This window comes from Vespa crabro, chromosome 2 (genome assembly GCF_910589235.1).
Source record: "Vespa crabro chromosome 2, iyVesCrab1.2, whole genome shotgun sequence".
Lineage (NCBI taxonomy): Eukaryota > Metazoa > Arthropoda > Insecta > Hymenoptera > Vespidae > Vespa > Vespa crabro.
Window position 1 is genome coordinate 9,155,316 of NC_060956.1, and position 16,996 is coordinate 9,172,311.

General features: G+C 29.5%; 1 protein-coding gene across 17 annotated transcripts; it reads right to left on the reverse strand.

The window, feature by feature from the left end:
• Positions 1–108: 108 nt before the first annotated feature.
• LOC124422235 (intersectin-1) lies at positions 109–16,894 on the reverse strand. 17 transcript variants are annotated; one of them, XM_046958402.1, is made up of 37 exons: positions 16,514–16,894; positions 16,338–16,394; positions 15,954–16,107; positions 15,729–15,877; positions 15,438–15,656; positions 14,991–15,086; positions 14,253–14,321; positions 13,787–13,966; positions 13,650–13,676; positions 12,906–13,070; positions 12,401–12,764; positions 12,107–12,320; positions 11,871–12,022; positions 11,678–11,800; positions 11,465–11,603; positions 11,087–11,401; positions 10,645–11,019; positions 10,418–10,575; positions 10,145–10,346; positions 9,777–10,073; positions 9,590–9,694; positions 9,148–9,243; positions 9,023–9,031; positions 8,740–8,877; positions 8,504–8,630; positions 8,239–8,403; positions 3,648–3,775; positions 3,389–3,495; positions 3,257–3,329; positions 2,973–3,179; positions 2,810–2,893; positions 2,576–2,731; positions 2,353–2,490; positions 2,023–2,269; positions 1,709–1,783; positions 917–1,090; positions 109–835 (listed from the first exon to the last, which is right to left on the reverse strand). In XM_046958402.1, the coding sequence occupies exons 2-37, from the start codon at positions 16,357–16,359 to the stop codon at positions 684–686; spliced, it is 5,601 nt and encodes a 1,866-aa protein (XP_046814358.1). In that variant the 5' UTR covers positions 16,360–16,394; positions 16,514–16,894; the 3' UTR covers positions 109–683. The 17 variants fall into 17 exon arrangements, with proteins under 17 accessions (XP_046814358.1, XP_046814356.1, XP_046814357.1 ...); XM_046958400.1 differs by having other exon boundaries at positions 15,438–15,659; positions 16,514–16,893; XM_046958401.1 differs by having other exon boundaries at positions 15,438–15,659; positions 16,767–16,869.
• Between the last annotated feature and the right edge of the window lie 102 nt (positions 16,895–16,996).

Genomic DNA, 16,996 nt, shown 5'->3' on the forward strand with positions numbered 1-16,996 from the left:
TATATAACATTCTATAAACTGTACATTAATATATATATATATAAATATATATATATATATATATATATATATATATATATGTTATATATATATATATATATATATACACACACACATACATATCATATGAACCTTACTTGTAACACGCATTCTATAATATTTATATAATACTGAACATATGTTAATCCGCTGGAAAAATCTTCACGTTTCATAAAAAAAAAAAAAAAAAAAAAAAAAAAATGAAGGAGAGTAGTTCAACAATTTTTGATTACTCTTTGATTTTGTTGTATAAATGATTACATAAAAATAGGAATTAATCTTTTGTACACAAAAGTCAAAATATTTTCATAATTCTAATGTTATATCGATTCCCTATTGCAAATTATTAAACTATCTTTAATTCTCGTATATCACATTGTCATTAAAAATATTAGATATAAAATATTACGATAGAAATTTGTTTATGGTCTATTATTAATGATCAAAAATATTGATACATTTATTCCTTATGGAAAAACGTTTTGATTAATCTTTAGAAACACATTTTTTCGCAAAGATAACAATTCATTTAAAAGTTAGTCTTTCTGGCAGTGAGTGCTTTTAAACGTCATAAATTTATACATGTTGGTCAATAAAAAATATATTATTATATTTAAAAATAATGAAAAATGATTGTTTACCTTTTATCTACTACCGAATAAACGAAGATCTAATTTTAATATAACGTCACCTCTTTCGACTTCTCGTAACCTGAATCGTTGTAGAATAGGTCCACAAGAATCTTTACTGTCTCTCATAATATCAACTACCTTAATCTCTGCACGGCCCAAAAATTCTGCGTTAGAAATATTTTATTAAAATGTATAAACTTATAAAGTAAAATTTGTATATAGGACGTAAGTAATACAAAATATACCATCAGGACTGTAATAGCCTTTATCAAATACTGTAATACAAAGAGTATCTTCGAGTAAATCCTTGACTTGAAACTGCATAGATGTATCCCATAAAGGACAATCTGTCCCTGAAACAACACTAGTTCTCTCTTCTTGGGATCCCATTGAAACTTTGCAGAATGTATTACATTTTCCTATTTAAAAATTATTCAAAATTATTTCAGTTAAAATTATAAATATACTATTAAATTATATTTATATTTTGCATATTGTTTTAATAGTTAGTTTCTGATAGAGCTTTTACATAGCATGATGTTTATTTGTATACATATAACATGTAAATCTTAAGTTTAAAACAGAAAGATAGAAGATTGAAGTGCATTCAATGTTACATATTAATTAGAAAGATTTGTTAAGTTTATTAAATTAATACATGCAGTTGAAAAAATGTTAAAATATTATGTTATAAATGATACATTTTCTATTTTATTACGTACGAAATATGAAATAATATACATTGCTGGAAAATGTAAAGCTTTACCTCGTTTTTTATAATTAGTTCTTCATCTTCCACTACAACTAATCGAAGATAGCGCTGAGGTGGTCTCCTACGAATTATAATCATGCAATATTCTGTTAGTAAATACTACAAAGCATTAGAAGTGTCATTTTATTGCCATATGAATTATTTTCTTCAGATGTCCATTGTATTCGTCCTCTTGATAAGGTTTTAACATACATGCAATTATATAGAAGCAAAAATAATAATAAAGCATGAAAGCAAGCAACAAAAATAACCTGCAGTTGCTTACCAGATGGTGCTTTTAAGTTGGAGCCTTCAAACACAGTAACAAGAATGCGTCCACATGCTCCAAATTGCGCCTGCTCTGTTTATCCATATATGTGACACATTATTGCACATTTTTATATCTTAATTGATAAAGTAGACAATTCCAGAAACAAAAAGCATCAAATAGAAAGCTAACAAATCGTAGCTACGTAGGGATTTGTTTACTTACGATTTCATTGTCGTAAGTCATTTTGGAAACAAGACTAATTACTTGTAATATGAAAATGATAAACGTATAGACAATGATATGGCAGATGTTGCGAAAACGAAACTCACTAGATCGCTGTCTCTGTAAACGAGTCTTCTCATTTTCCATAAATGTTTTGCGTGCTTCTGTAATTCTTTTCATCCATAATGAACATTCACTCGCGGATGGTACCACCAATATTATTGGCTTTTTTGAATCTCTAAGTCTCAAAGTTTTGGATGTATTATCTGAGATTTCAAATCCATTTATACTTCCACTTCCACTTCCACTTGTATCTAAATCGGATAGCAATGATAATTCATTAAGAAATATCGGCTGCAAGATGAAATTAAGATTAATTACAATTATTTTAATAACATTTATTATTTTCTTCTTTATAGAGGATTCATTTTTTATACCTTCCTATACATTTTAAATCGTTGATGTTCGTTACGTTCAAACGAAAATTGTTGTCCACTTGGCAAAGATTTCGTCGGTTGCGCAAATAATAAAAAATCGTTTGTTAGAAAACTAACAAGTTCTTTTCCACTTTTGGCCTGAGGTAAATATTTAAATTAATTTGTAATAATAATCTGTACATCATAATTATACTTAAAGTGAAATATTATCATTTTATCACACCTTATGAAGAATACCATAATGTAATAATTTTCTTGGTCCTAGTGAATTGGTTAAAGAATTAAATACAAGTGGTTCTTCAAGACCATCACATACGACATGATTTTGCAACCATTCTAGTCTATCACTATTTTCTTTTTCCCTCACACCTTCATTTACCTAACAATAAATAAAACAAATCAGATAAAAGGAATAGCTTTTTATGAAATAATTTTGATATTTTAATAGTAATTCTACTTGTGTACAAAACTCTTCTGCTTTGGCTAATGCTTCTTGAAGATATTGTCTATCTGGATGATCATGTGGCGTGTGTTCTAAAATCTGTAATTACCATTAAAAGAAATTAATATGTAAATAGTATTTAAGAATAAAGAAGTATTAATAAAAAAAAAAACCTTACTTTATTAATAATAAGTGGATATTTGGTAATCCTTTGCATAGGTTTAATCAAAAATGAACTAAGTGGCATTCCTTTCGTCCTTGGATCTTGCTGACAAGCATGTGCAACTTCAACAAATTCTGGTAAAGTTTCTGTTAATCGTTGAAGATATACAGCAGCAGATATTTGACAACTACAAAATCTTATATAAGCTGACATTCTCGGTATCTGAAAGTTTATTAAATATAAAAAATGAACAATTCTATGAAAACAGATATATTTTTTCCTTATAAACACCAACATACATTTTCACATAAAATATCGCCAATCATTCTAACAATTCCACCTTCACTGTTTTCTCTTCTTATTCTTAAAGTTCTATAAATAAAAGAAGTTAATATGCATACTTTTCTTGTTTTTTCTTTTAAAATTATTACCTTAAAAAATTATCATTACAGGCTATAATATCTCTCCAGTTTACAAAGATTTTATCCACCTCATCTAAAGTTAAAACTAGACTTTCAATAAGAGGTTTCTCAAATACCTATAGAATTAAACAGAAATTAAAACAAGAACACTTTGTAACGAATTTGTATGAATAATGCATGTATATACTATTCAAATGTTTTTTTTTTTTTTTTTTTTTTTTTTTTTTTTTCAATAAAATATGTATAAATATGACATAATAGAACATACCTCATGTACTAGCCTCATGTCTTCTATATATGCTTGTTCAGTTGTAATAAGTTCTTTTATATACTCTTGACGTTTTCTCTCCATTGGATCAAGCCTTGCCATCAATAGTTCAGTTGTCAGCTTACTTGCTACACATAAAATTTATAGAAGCATTTTCTGGATTATTTTATTATACTTAAATTTGTTATAAAATCATTTTTGTTTCAAGGATATGTTATCCTATTGGGAAGGTCATTATCTTAGAAACAAAAAAATATTTTGGCTTTACGATAAAATAAAACAATTTATTTTACCTCTACAAAAAAAACTAAAGAACAGCATCAGAAAATAAATAAGGAAAATTAGCGATATTTAAAAGAAAATATTCTCTTCATTTATGCCATGTATATTAATTTCGGTTTGATAATATAGATTATAAATAATCTTATACGGTTATAATAAACTTCTCATAAAATATTTGGAAAGCAGGAACCTCATCTAGAACAAACACGCTTGAATAAACATATAAGAAGTATACATATCATGTTTGGGTAATACTGAATGACACACACTTGGTCCGCACTACAGTACTTTACAACAGATAGATACTTTATTTCAATCAGCGTTTTTAAAGAACGTGTCTGCATATGTGTATAGATATGTATACATATGTATAAGAACGAATTTGTATATATGCATGTGAGAAGACAAGAGCAAGTCATATGAAGTATGAACAAAATCCATATAAAATTAAGCAGTGACTTGTGATTTTGTTCAAACTCTCACAATGTCCTCCGTGGAGAAGTACATATTATTTTACTGAGATTCATTTATGAGATTTGATATTACAACAAACAATGTGGATAGACTGCAAATGGTAACAATCTTAGAGATAATAAGCGCTACACAAGTATTTCTCTAAAGATAATCAGTTGCACAACTTGCTTTACACATCATCAACATGTTTAGATAAAGATTACATTGGGCGTATATTTAGAGTACTTAACAATAAGCACACAATTCTTGCAATGTATCAGATGTATTTATACACATATTTGCTAAGCTGTATATAGAATGTGTAAAAGGATAATTTGTATATAAATACACTGATGATTTATTGTGCGCTTGTTTGTTTTTTTTTCAGTTATTTGGAACCAGTAATTATATCTTCGTTTATCTGTTCATTTTTATGGAATCTAAATAAATAATTAATAACATTAAAACAAGATTTCACATGATTCATCAAAATCAAGTACAATACTATCACATTATAAAGTTAAAATCTGAATATAAAATAAATAAGAAATTATTAAAATAATTATATAATATTATTGAATATTAGCAAATTATATGTAAATAAATTATTTCAAGATATTCATTGCAATACCTCTGTTTCTTTCATGATTTTTTAAACAGAATGTAGAAAATGATGAAAAAACTGGTTCATTGCAAAGTAATGTTACTCAACGAATCACTCGCGACCAATTAAATTATTTATTTGATCCGAGAGTAATATGTCACTGATGTTATAAAAATGACTGACATTGTTTTAGGCTCTATAATAAAAGGCTGTGAAGAAGGAGCACGCTAGTTGCGTTTACAGATCAACAGAAAACAACTGATAAAGTTAAATAAATAGAAACAAATTACTTTTACTAACAAACTGTATTAAGGAAAGCCAAGTGTTATTGACATATACCTATGTATGTGCATATATATATATATATATATATATATATATATATATATATATATATATATATATATATATGTATATACATGCATACATTTTGTTTTCTTTCTATCCATAGATTGTTTAAATTAGAAAATAACGAAAATATCATTTTAAAAAATCAGGTATAGAAGATAATAGAATTAATAATAATAATATTTGCATAAAAATTCAATTATGTGTGTCCATGTTGGGAATACTAAAATCATTAATATATGAAACATACGTAAGAAATGCAACACATTTTATAGCTCCTTCTCTGCTTATTTTGTACAAAGAAATTGTCTAGAAGTGGCCTTCCTTCCATTACATAACTATCAAATTTCTGCTCTAGGCCTGGTCATGATGCAGTTACAATACAAATCGCGTTTTTTTTTTTGTTTAATATCAGAAAACAACATCGATGATGCTGTTGGGCAGTTTCAACAATAAGTGAAGGATAATACTCATAATATTTTCACGCTTTCGTACATCAAAAACACTTTGGGAAGCAATATTGTATTGAAGAAGGCAGGGATGATAAACTTAATAAGATTACAACAATTTTTTTTAAAGATTAAGAAACACTTAACACTTAAAGCCCGGTGATCATGAATTTAACAGCCTTAATTCTCCTATAAGTATTAGAACGTTCTTATCTATAGGATAAACATTTAAACATTAATATGATGAATAGCCATTTCCAATGTGAACATAGACCTATATTGCCTTTTATGGCAAGCTTCTGGTATCCTGTAACATTAAAATATGTTACTGTTATACTTCGATGCTTTATAATCTTTGCACTTTATATTTTCAAGAAAAAGCAATATATATATATAGTATATTATAATAATCCGGGCTCAAAGTGTCATTTGTATATCAATGCAAAACATATTACTAAAGTTTTTTGTTTGACCATATCAAATTTTAAGTTTAACTTAAATATTAAGTAACAGTGGCATAATATATTTAAGCCATTTTTATTATTTCTAAAATGAGAATGCCAAATATTCAATAATATTTGTCCTTGATTCCACATTGGAGTATATAGTGAACTGAGGTAGACCTTGGTGCATATATCAGGTAATATTGATGGTATTTGCATCATGATTTATAATTAGTGTCTCTTTACATGCGCATACTATTTTATGCATAATGTATTACGCACAATGCCAGTGACAAAATCATTCCAAGATATTGAAAAGATAAAACGCCTAATGCTGATAGTGGCAAACTTTAACTCACAATGACAACAAGGGAATAAAGAACCCTGCACCACAGAAAAAGGACTTGCATAATACGGATTAATACAAAGACAAAGAACCGGCCCTGAGTCTTTCTCAATCTCTTTTTCCTCCCTTTCCCTTTTTCTTTTTTGCCCACTGTCTCCTCCGTCGAGACTTCTGGTTGTTATACGCCGTGCTGAGTAGGATCTGCTATTCATTCTTATTGCACTTCAGATGTTTTTATTTTAGCCTGCAATGCTGCGGTGCTGCTCTGCTATCCTTTAAGCTGCGTGTTAAGCAGATGCGAAATACAACAATTAGTAAAGGAAAATCATTGAGTATCGTGTCAAGTAATCTGATATAATCGAGGTAGCTGTTTTTTCATATACTAATGATTACTACTAATAAATAGATTGATATATGTAAACTTCAGATATGTGGATATATTTCAATTAGTAATAATAATAGCATAAGATAAGGATTAATAATAAATTATTTGGAGATAAGAACTTGAAGAACAGTTATAAAATCAAAATACTTAAACATAGATTTAAATAAAGAATATCACAAATGAATATTATAAAAACATGATTAAAGTAAAAAATAGCAAACAGAATTAACATTACTGATAGAAAAATGAAACGGCTACCTCAAACGGACAGACGGACGGACAGGCAGGCATGCAGGCAGACAAGCAAGCTCTTTTTCACAAGTAGAAAGAATAGTATTATACAATTATTATAAGACTATAAAGGGTACAATAAGTAACATATGTTACTTTTTAAGCTAGCTATAAAAGACAATTTTACAAGAAAGGATGATAGCTGCACCGAAGCAATAAGCAGACATAACTATTATAAGTAGAAACAAAAAATTTTGCCATTTCATACAATATTTCCCATTATTTAATACAATGAGATACGGAAACAATATAAATGTCGAAGAAATTCATAGATATTATTTTTTTAGATATGGAATTAGAATTCTTTCTCTTAACAATATTGAATATGACATAAACAATATATGCCTGTATTCATTACCTTCCTACTCTATAAAACAATAAAAAAACAATTTTTATAGAAATCTTCGATGAGTATTTCCTATATAAAATTAAATTGATTAAAAAAATGAAATTATAATATTAAACAAAATATTATCATATTATATATCTAAATAAACTACAAATAATTTTTTATGTATTATAACATATAAAGTCCGTGTAAAGTAAAATTTATACAAACAAAAAGTAACGTAATTTTAATAAATAATAAACCCTTTTAATAAATTTGTTAATAAGTTTTTATAAATGCATATGTTTGCAGATCGTTAGAAATATATTTCTTTTTTAATAAGATGATATTTTGTTATTATAGCAATTAAATTTTCCTGACGGTCGTCCATCTATCCGTATATATGTAAAATAGATTTTATATGTTTCTTAGTCTATATATTTAATCAATTATAATAATTTAGTATAACTGTTAACTAATACATGAATTTACTGATATAAAATTATTTGTAAAGGAGGGAAAATGCAGATTTTCTTTATTCTGAAATATGTCAAGAAAGTTTGCATAAAAACTACTTATATCCATATAATATAAAAGTTACAAAACATTACATACAATGTTTTGTTCATAAGAATGATAAATAATAGTTTTGGAATACTTACACATTGGAGAGACATAATTGCTAGGAAAGACTCCAGAAACTCCATTCAATTCGCCTTTCCACCATGTTGCTTCATCTTTGGCAAGCACTGTTATAACATCACCTTTCTCAAACGTTAACTCATCTTCATTTTGTGCTTGGTATGGATACAGAGCCATAACACGTTCTGTAAATATACCAATATTACTCAACAATAGTCATGTATAAATATGAAATTTAATATTATTGATTATTCATATATGTATATAGTACTATTACTAACTTACCAACATTTGGATCCGTTGGTGAATCTTGATATCCGTGAGAAACAGGTGTACTTCTGTTACTGCTACTAGTTAAGGGTTTAACATAAGATGCTGGGAACCAACCAATTTGTCTCTTTTTTCCACGTGCCTGAATATGAAATGAATAATTGTGATGAATATGAAAATAAATAAATCATCGATAGTATGAAGCCAAATATACTTATATGAGCATATTCTGTACAATTAATAATAAATACCTGAAGTTCTCCTTCCCACCATCCACTATCCGTCTTTTTACGTATCATTATTAATTGTCCTCTTTGTAAATCTAACTGTTCAGCACTAGTAGCTTGATAGGGTGCAATAACTTGTACAATTTCAGGCTTTCTTCCTCTCTATATAGGCAAACAAAGTAAGAAATAACATTTATAAAAGACATTTATAAATATTAACATATACATGATATTAAAAAAAAAAAGAAATATCACATTATTAATGATTAAGCACGCAATAAATTACTCCTTGCAAACAACAAAATACCTTATGATACTGTAGTGTCAGGACATCAGCGGCATAAGCAATTAAATGCCATAAAATATGAAACTTATATATGTATACTTAACAAAATTTTTAAATTAATTAAAATCTATATGTGCACTTTTTACCTGTTGAGCAGACATAGCAGTGAAGTCAGGTAATTCTGCTTTATCTTCTGCAGCTGCTCTCTCATCTTCGAGCTGTTCTGCAGTTTTTTCCAATTGCTAAACAAATGCACAAGAATCTAGCTTACTATCTAACGTTTAATTATTTGTTAGATATATGCGTAATTATTCAATACAATTTTAACCAACATAATTTCTATTATTTTACTATAGTACAATTTCTATTATTTTACTTCAAACGATTTGTTAGTATAATAAAGAATTCAATATAGAATACAAAAAATTTTGAATTTTGGCCATATTAGTTACTTAATATTGCTACAGCTTGATTTATGTGTTATAGCAATTATCTATTAGTTGATACATATATTTAGCATATTTTTTATTATAATAGTACTGATAATATTATTATTATCTTAAATAAAAAAATTATATAGTTACGTACTGATGGCGTTTGCGTCGTGGTAACAGTTTTATCTTCTTGACTTTCTATTGCATTAGTAATTAGAGTGGTATTTTGTTCAATAGCATTAGTAGACAAAGGAATATCCTGCACACACACACACACACATCAGTAATATACAATCATAAAAATACATTTAAACACAATTTCTCTCTATTGCAAAAAGTACCTGAGTAGGTGCATCACATTTCTCTACATAATTGGAAGGAAAAATTCCAGTTTTGTCTCCTATGCATCCTGTCCACCAATCTCCTTCTTTTTTGATGACTAAAATAACTTCACCTTGATTAAAACTAAGATCACCAGTTTCAGTTGAAGCATATTGGTAAAGTGCAACATAATATTCATTGAGACCATCATCCACAGAAGCAATAAGATCTTTACCATTAGTGGTAGTTTCTTTCACATACGATTTAGGGAACCAACCTTTACTTCCATTACTTAATTCACCATACCACCAATCATTCTATAAAATAATTTATATATAGAAAATGACACACACTTAACTTAATCGTACATGTATCTAGATATATTAACCTGTTGCTCAATGACATTAATAGCATCTCCTTTATCTAAAGAAAGATGTTGTTCTGTAGTAGGACGATACTGATATAAAGCAGTTGCTTGTATATTACAGACAACACCTAATCCTAAGGTTGGTACTATAGTTTCAACTGTAGGAGCTTCACCACCGAGAGATCCTGCATCAGATACATTTTCGGGAACTTCAGCAATACCTCTGCAACAGAAAGTTCAATAAATAACAATTTTATTAAAATACATCAATCATTTAAATAGATTGTAGCATACTCTAATGTTCGTTTTTCCATGCTATCCTGCTGCATAAATGTGCTGTCAGTACTAGCATTAGAATCTATTGGTTCGACATACGATTCCGGGAACCAACCAGTATGACCACGTATTTCACCAGCCATCCATCCAGGTTCTGCATTTTGAACAGGTGGTACCTGTAACAATAAATAAACTTGTTAGTAAACTAATATTTTTCATCAATTTCTTTTATATAAATAGCCTACCAAAATAATATCACCAGGTTGAAATGATATTTCGTCTTGATTCCTTGCTACAAATTCATATAATGCTCTGTATTTCATAACTTCCGCATTAGGCTTTTCTGTTATATTCGTAATAATAGCGGTATCGTTGACAGGCCAATCATTGTCATTAATCGTAGTTCCAGTGTCGCCCCAAGCACTGTCACCCCATGCTGATGTTGTATAATCTGTTGCAACACCTGTTCCAATACTTGCTCTAAGTTCTAAAATTTTTGTTTTCTTGTCCTCAAATGTAACGTATAATTTTTTACAATCTGCTACTAAATTTTTCATTTGCGTTTTTATATCTTCAAGTTGACCATTATTATTTTCTATATCAGACATTTTAGCATCAATCTACAAATTTATGAATATTAAAATATCATGTAATTCTATCTACTCAGTTAATGTATCATTTATGTACCTGTTGTTGCAAATCGGCAATTTTATCTTTCATTTGCTTGAGAGTTATTTGTTTATTATCGAATGCCATTTTTATTGCTTCCTGTCCTGCAGTATCTTGAGCAGCATTTAGTTTATTCTTTGCTTCTATTCTTGCTTTTTCTTGACTAAGTGCTAGTAACCTTTGATTTTGTTCACGAAGTTTATTTTTTAACGCTGTCATTTCTTGCAATTGTGAATCGCGAGTTGATCTCATTCCATCGATTGTTGTTTTTACACTTGAGACACCAACCCGAGTATCACAAATCTTTTGCGATAATTCTTTCACTTTATCATTCTGCAATATGTATAACAATGTTATATGTTACTAAAATATAGTTAATTTATATTATATGCTTACCAATGTTCCAAGCTCTATAGTTAAAGTTTGGTTCTTTGCTTTTAATTTAAGTAAAACATCTTGTTCTTTTTGTCTCTGTGCTTGAAGTTCCTGCGATTTCTGTTTTTCCCATTCTAAGTGTCTTTGTCTCTCCATTTCTCTATTTATAATTACATTTGTTTTATTATATCTCATATTTAGTGTTTGTTACATCTTCAAAATATTTTTACTTACTTTCTTGCAGCTTCTCTCTGTTCATGAGCACGTTTTCGTTGTTCTTCCTTTTCTTGTTCGATTTCTTTTTGCCTTAACATTTGTTTCTCAATTTCCGCTTGTCGACGTCTTTCTTGCTCCATTCTATAATAAAGAAAAAAAAATTAATAAATCACACACATTATAATGCTTTTAATTTATTTTATATATTTACTTAATCTTTTCTTGTTTTTCTGCTTCTTCCCTCTCTTTTCGTTCACGTTCCTCTTGTTCTTTTCGCTGAATTTCTAAAAGAGCTTTACGTCTACGTTCTAGTTCTGCTTGTCCTTTTTCAAAGTTCTCCTTTCGTTTGTCTTCAAATGAAGTCTATACAAAATAAATGTAAAATATAATAAAAAGAATATGTGTCGAATCATAATGCAACAAAGTGTTAGACATAATGAATTATACCTGTGGCATACCAGCAGATGGATCGACACTTTCTATAGAACCTTGTGATTGTGTCAAGCTACCTTGACGTTGTCGTCTAAATGTGGGAGGAATAAGTTCCAATGGAAGAGTATTGGGAATTTGTTCACCTGCTTTAGCTAAATCACATAAATGCATTGCCAATACAAATTCGTCACAACCTAAGCGACCATCGGAATCCATATCTGCTAATGACCTAAAAATAAGTATATCTCAAAATAATTCTTAGAATCATGGTTATAAGATTTATATATTATAATTTTAAAATAAATGTACCATATACGTGCTAGTATTGATTGAGGTAATTGTGACTGCACCATTATGTTCCTGGCTTGAGGCCCAGACAAAAATCCAGATCTTGTCCTATCCCAGGTATTAAATAATTGAGTATATTTTAATTTTGTTTGATGAGGTACAGCCCATTCTATAGATTGTGGAGATCCAACTGAATGTTGACTATGCTGAGAATCTACAGAACCCACTCTATCTATACTTGGTGGTCTAGCAGTTGTACTTAATGGTGTACATGTGGATACTGGTGTATGAACAGTTGTACCATTTACTGGTGGCACACCACTTGTTGTTGAAGATACTAATGGCAGACCTACAACTGGAGATGTCGATACAACAACACCTGTACCTGTAACAATAAAGTATATGTTATTTATGATTTTTCACTTGTCCATTTATAAATACTATCTTGTCCATTGTTAAATGGTATCTTGTTTATTAATTTTATTAACATGCAAATCAATTTTTATGAGATATATATATAAAATACCAGTAGCCATTGGAGCAATGGATGGTATAATAGTACTCCCTCCTGTCATTGGAGCAACCATGCCAGTACAGAGTGGTTGCATTGGCATTGTTTGTCCCATACCAAAGGCAGCAATTGGTGTTGGATTCGTATTTAAAGGTGCAATTGGAGCTACTGCTGGGGCACCTGTTACGAAAAACTATTTGTAAAAAGCAAGTACAATTTGTTTCTGTATCAAAGCAAACATAGCTTAAAGATATACACACACACGCACACACATGTTATCACACTAACATGAAAAATTACAGACAACCGACAAATAACTATCTTATTATGAAGATGATTAGATCAATTTCACAGAAAATTTTTAATAATTGAAAGACCAATATGTACGAATTTCTGTTCTATACAAATTTTTTTAATAAAACTGAATAAAGTTGTAATATAGGAAAAAAATTATTATATTTAATTTAAATTTGTGGAGTAGCGTCATAGCAATTATTTAACAAATTTACTTATTAAAACACTTTCCAAGAAGAGTTTAAAAATTAATGGCTCATATCACATTATTATAAAGTATTCTGTAATAAATAGAACAACAGCATTAAATATTGCTGGTACAGATGTAATGATAATGAGCATAAAAGGAACAAATACATAATAATATTTAGAGGCAATAGTCTAAACTATTTTTGATATTAGCAGAAAGCACTTTGCTAATTGTAATATAGTACTTCCTGTACAATCTTTTTTTTCTTAGTATACCTTCTGATAAATCAAGATCGAGTAAATCTGTAATAAAAAAATTGAATAAATATAACTGTTAATAAGTACACAGTACATTTCATTTCTTATATTATTTAAAAAAGTATATTTTATATGTATTAAGTAATATTGTTTACCTATAGCAGAAGTCGTCATTGGCTGCATTTGTTGAATTGATTGAATAGGAGGTATAATAGCTGTAGCAGCAGTCGGTAGAACTTTGGCTGGAGACATTGCAGCAACTGGACTATTTGGAAATGAAGGTGGTGCTGGCTTTGGTGGTGGTGGAACATTTGTGGCAGTTGCAAAATTAGTTCCTGAAATACATTTATATAATTTTATATAAAAATATAATATCAAAATATATGTAAAGAAAATAGTGTCATAAGATTCTCTTTCTTTAGCAAACACAAAACATTTAATAAGAACATTGACTTAATAAAAAGGAATCATTTCTTTAAAATTCAGATATCTAATGCTTCATATTTTTTATTTGAAGAAAAAATTTCAAATAAATATATTGCTGTATATTTAGTATGTACAATGTACATTGTATCCGTAATCATTAAAATCTTGAAATTATTTCTTCATTTTTACACATACCAATACTAGAAGGTGGTGTTGGTCTTTGAGGTGGACCAGTGCTTGGTGTACTTGTGGAAGGCACGATTCCTTTTTTTGCAGCACAAATAGAGGTGTTATTAAAGGATTTATAGAGAAATAATCGTTTCTTTAAAAAAGGATGTAATTTACAAAGAAAAGATTATTTATGAATAATAAGAAGAAGCCATAGAGCACCAAATATAGTTTATGGAAATTTTGTAAACTTCTTAAAGCTTTGTAGATATAATAAAAAAAATATAAAGTAAATAAGTTATCTATAAATTATACACACAAATATTTATAAAGATATACAATTTTTGTGTTTAAGAAATAAAATAATACCATAGTAATTACATTTAATAATATTAATATAAGAAATTCAGCATACACATGTTTTCTGCTGTAACATATATGGATTGTATTGGGTAAAAATAATGCTAAATATCATTATAATGTAATAAAAATGTTAAATTGAAATAAATATTGAAAAACAGTTAGAAGGTTTGTTCTTATTTGTTAGATTTAAAAAACACTACATTCACATTCTGATTTATCTGTCAAATTGCTTTCATGCTGTCACTAAAGCCATTCAGAGAAGAATAAAAAGAATTTTTTAAGAATAAATAAACGGACAAAATTTCAAAAAACAAATATGAAATAACTTTTCATATATAGAATACAATTAATCACATAGATTTATATACGTATACGAACGAACATTCAGTACTTTTAACATACCCACAGAGGGTGGTGCAGGTCGAGCAGGTGGCTTTGATGGTGTGTGAGTTGTGGCATGTATATTGGTGGCCACATTCTGTCTATTTTGTCGCGATGCTGTATAGTATGATGCATAAGTTATATGTAGAAATATGCTACTGATTAATCCATGTATATTTTGTTTTATATTTAAGTTAAAGAATTAGTGACAATACTAATCGTTATAATTCTGCAATGAGAATGGTCTGTGCAGCATAAATAGTGGATTATCTAATCATTCCACAATGTTTATGCTCAATGGCATAGCTTGAATATGCTAGTATGCCTGATCAAAGTAGATCAAATAATGATAGTGTATATGTTTGAGCGAATTTGAGTTTTTTTTATGAATTATTATTGTATATTATGATGTGCAGCTACATGAGGACATATCCAAGATTTCAAAATTAAGTAGATGATCAAAGTTACCTGGTAAAGTCATGGGTGATGCAGGTGTAGCTGGACGTCCTGTTGTTCCATTGGATGGCGGACCTATCAAAGGACGTGCCGGAGGAGTACTAACTGGTACCATGCCGACTAATGGTTGCACTGATACACCTCCAGTGCCACCCAAATTAACTAGGGAAGCAATGTTATTTTGGGTTGGTATAGTAGCTGCACCATTAGTTAAGCCAATTGCATTATTGCCTGCTGAGAAATAATAATCTTTATCAACAAAGTTAATAGTTTATTTGTGCTAATTAATGAAACATTACTTACTGGTGGAAACAGATTTTAAACTTTGAATAAGAGATGGAGGTAATGTTTTAGGAATTTCAAATCCTCGTAGTTTTAGAGTGATCAATTTACAAGCAATGCAAAACTCATTTATGTCCATCTTTCCATCTGCATCCGTATCCGATAGTGCCCTATAAAAAATTTATTATGAAGGAAGTGATTTCTTTATATAACAAGTACCATACATATGTTAAAGAGATCTTATACCATATTTGTCCAAGAACAACAGAAGGAAGTTGCGATCTTAAGAGAAGACCTTTAGCTTGTTCCCCAGTAATAATCCCATTGATTGGCCTTAAAGAATCAAATTGTTCTTGATATTTAGTCCGTTCTCTTGGTTGAATCATCCAGGGATCCATACCTATAAAAAAAGTATTTCAATTATATTCATAGAAAAATATATATTATTACCATTGACCTTTGTTTTATACTGATAAATTCAGCGCCCCCTTGTATAAAGAATCGAACATATCGACGAAACAATTAGTGATATTTGAAAAGTGATTGATTTACTATTGTCATCATTGAAAGACGAAAATTCGAGAAAAGTATGACTACGAGAACTACGTGTATGATATCGAAACTACGTACCCGGAGTTTGAGTATTTGCCATAATTTTACACCCGTAGTCAAGTAAGCGAGCTGTATCTGGAAGAAAAACATAGTGTAATATCCAAGGAAATACTTAGAGAATTTATAAGAGACGTTACGTTTTTTCAAGGTTAGGTCACGACGATCGATGTCGGTCGCGATGACTCGAGTATTACCTTGAGACAAAAGAACAGGCTGTACGCTATCAATTTAGCGTTTATCCTACCAACAATAAGACCCAATTAAGAAGATAAGCGCGCAGGGGGAATTGTGATCTTGAAGATTGATCGGGGCGCGAACACGAATGTATAGGAACCAATGGTTTTTCCTTTTTGCAAGGCATGCGAGCGCAAAAAATGTCTAGTCGTCTCTTGGATTTTCTGTAGCGCATCGGCGCGAGCTTAAACGATCGAATTCATGATTCTTTACCGAGAAACGGTAGCCTCCTTCCGCGAGAAACACGTCCAAGAAACTCCGTGAAATCGACAGACGTATCGCGGATCGGCCCACACTGACTGACGTACGTCACTTTGATCCTGCTCGGTTAACCTCGGAAATCTTCGGCAAGAATCGATAGACCGTACAGCGCGACGTCGGCGATCTTCAAATGCGTTCGGCTCGCCCGAACGAATGATTTGAATTTTTTCGCGCCAGAATGT

What these genes read in the sequence shown, in the direction of transcription:
- LOC124422235 (XM_046958400.1), bottom strand. Translation starts at nt 16,359, where the DNA reads ATGGCAAATACTCAAACTCCGG. An exon ending in CTATAGAGCTTGGAACATTG is followed by an intron (nt 11,402 to 11,464) that starts GTAAGCATATAA and finishes TACATATTGCAG; the next exon opens with AATGATAAAGTGAAAGAATT. An exon ending in CAGAAGAGTTTTGTACACAA is followed by an intron (nt 2,732 to 2,809) that starts GTAGAATTACTA and finishes ATTTATTGTTAG; the next exon opens with GTAAATGAAGGTGTGAGGGA.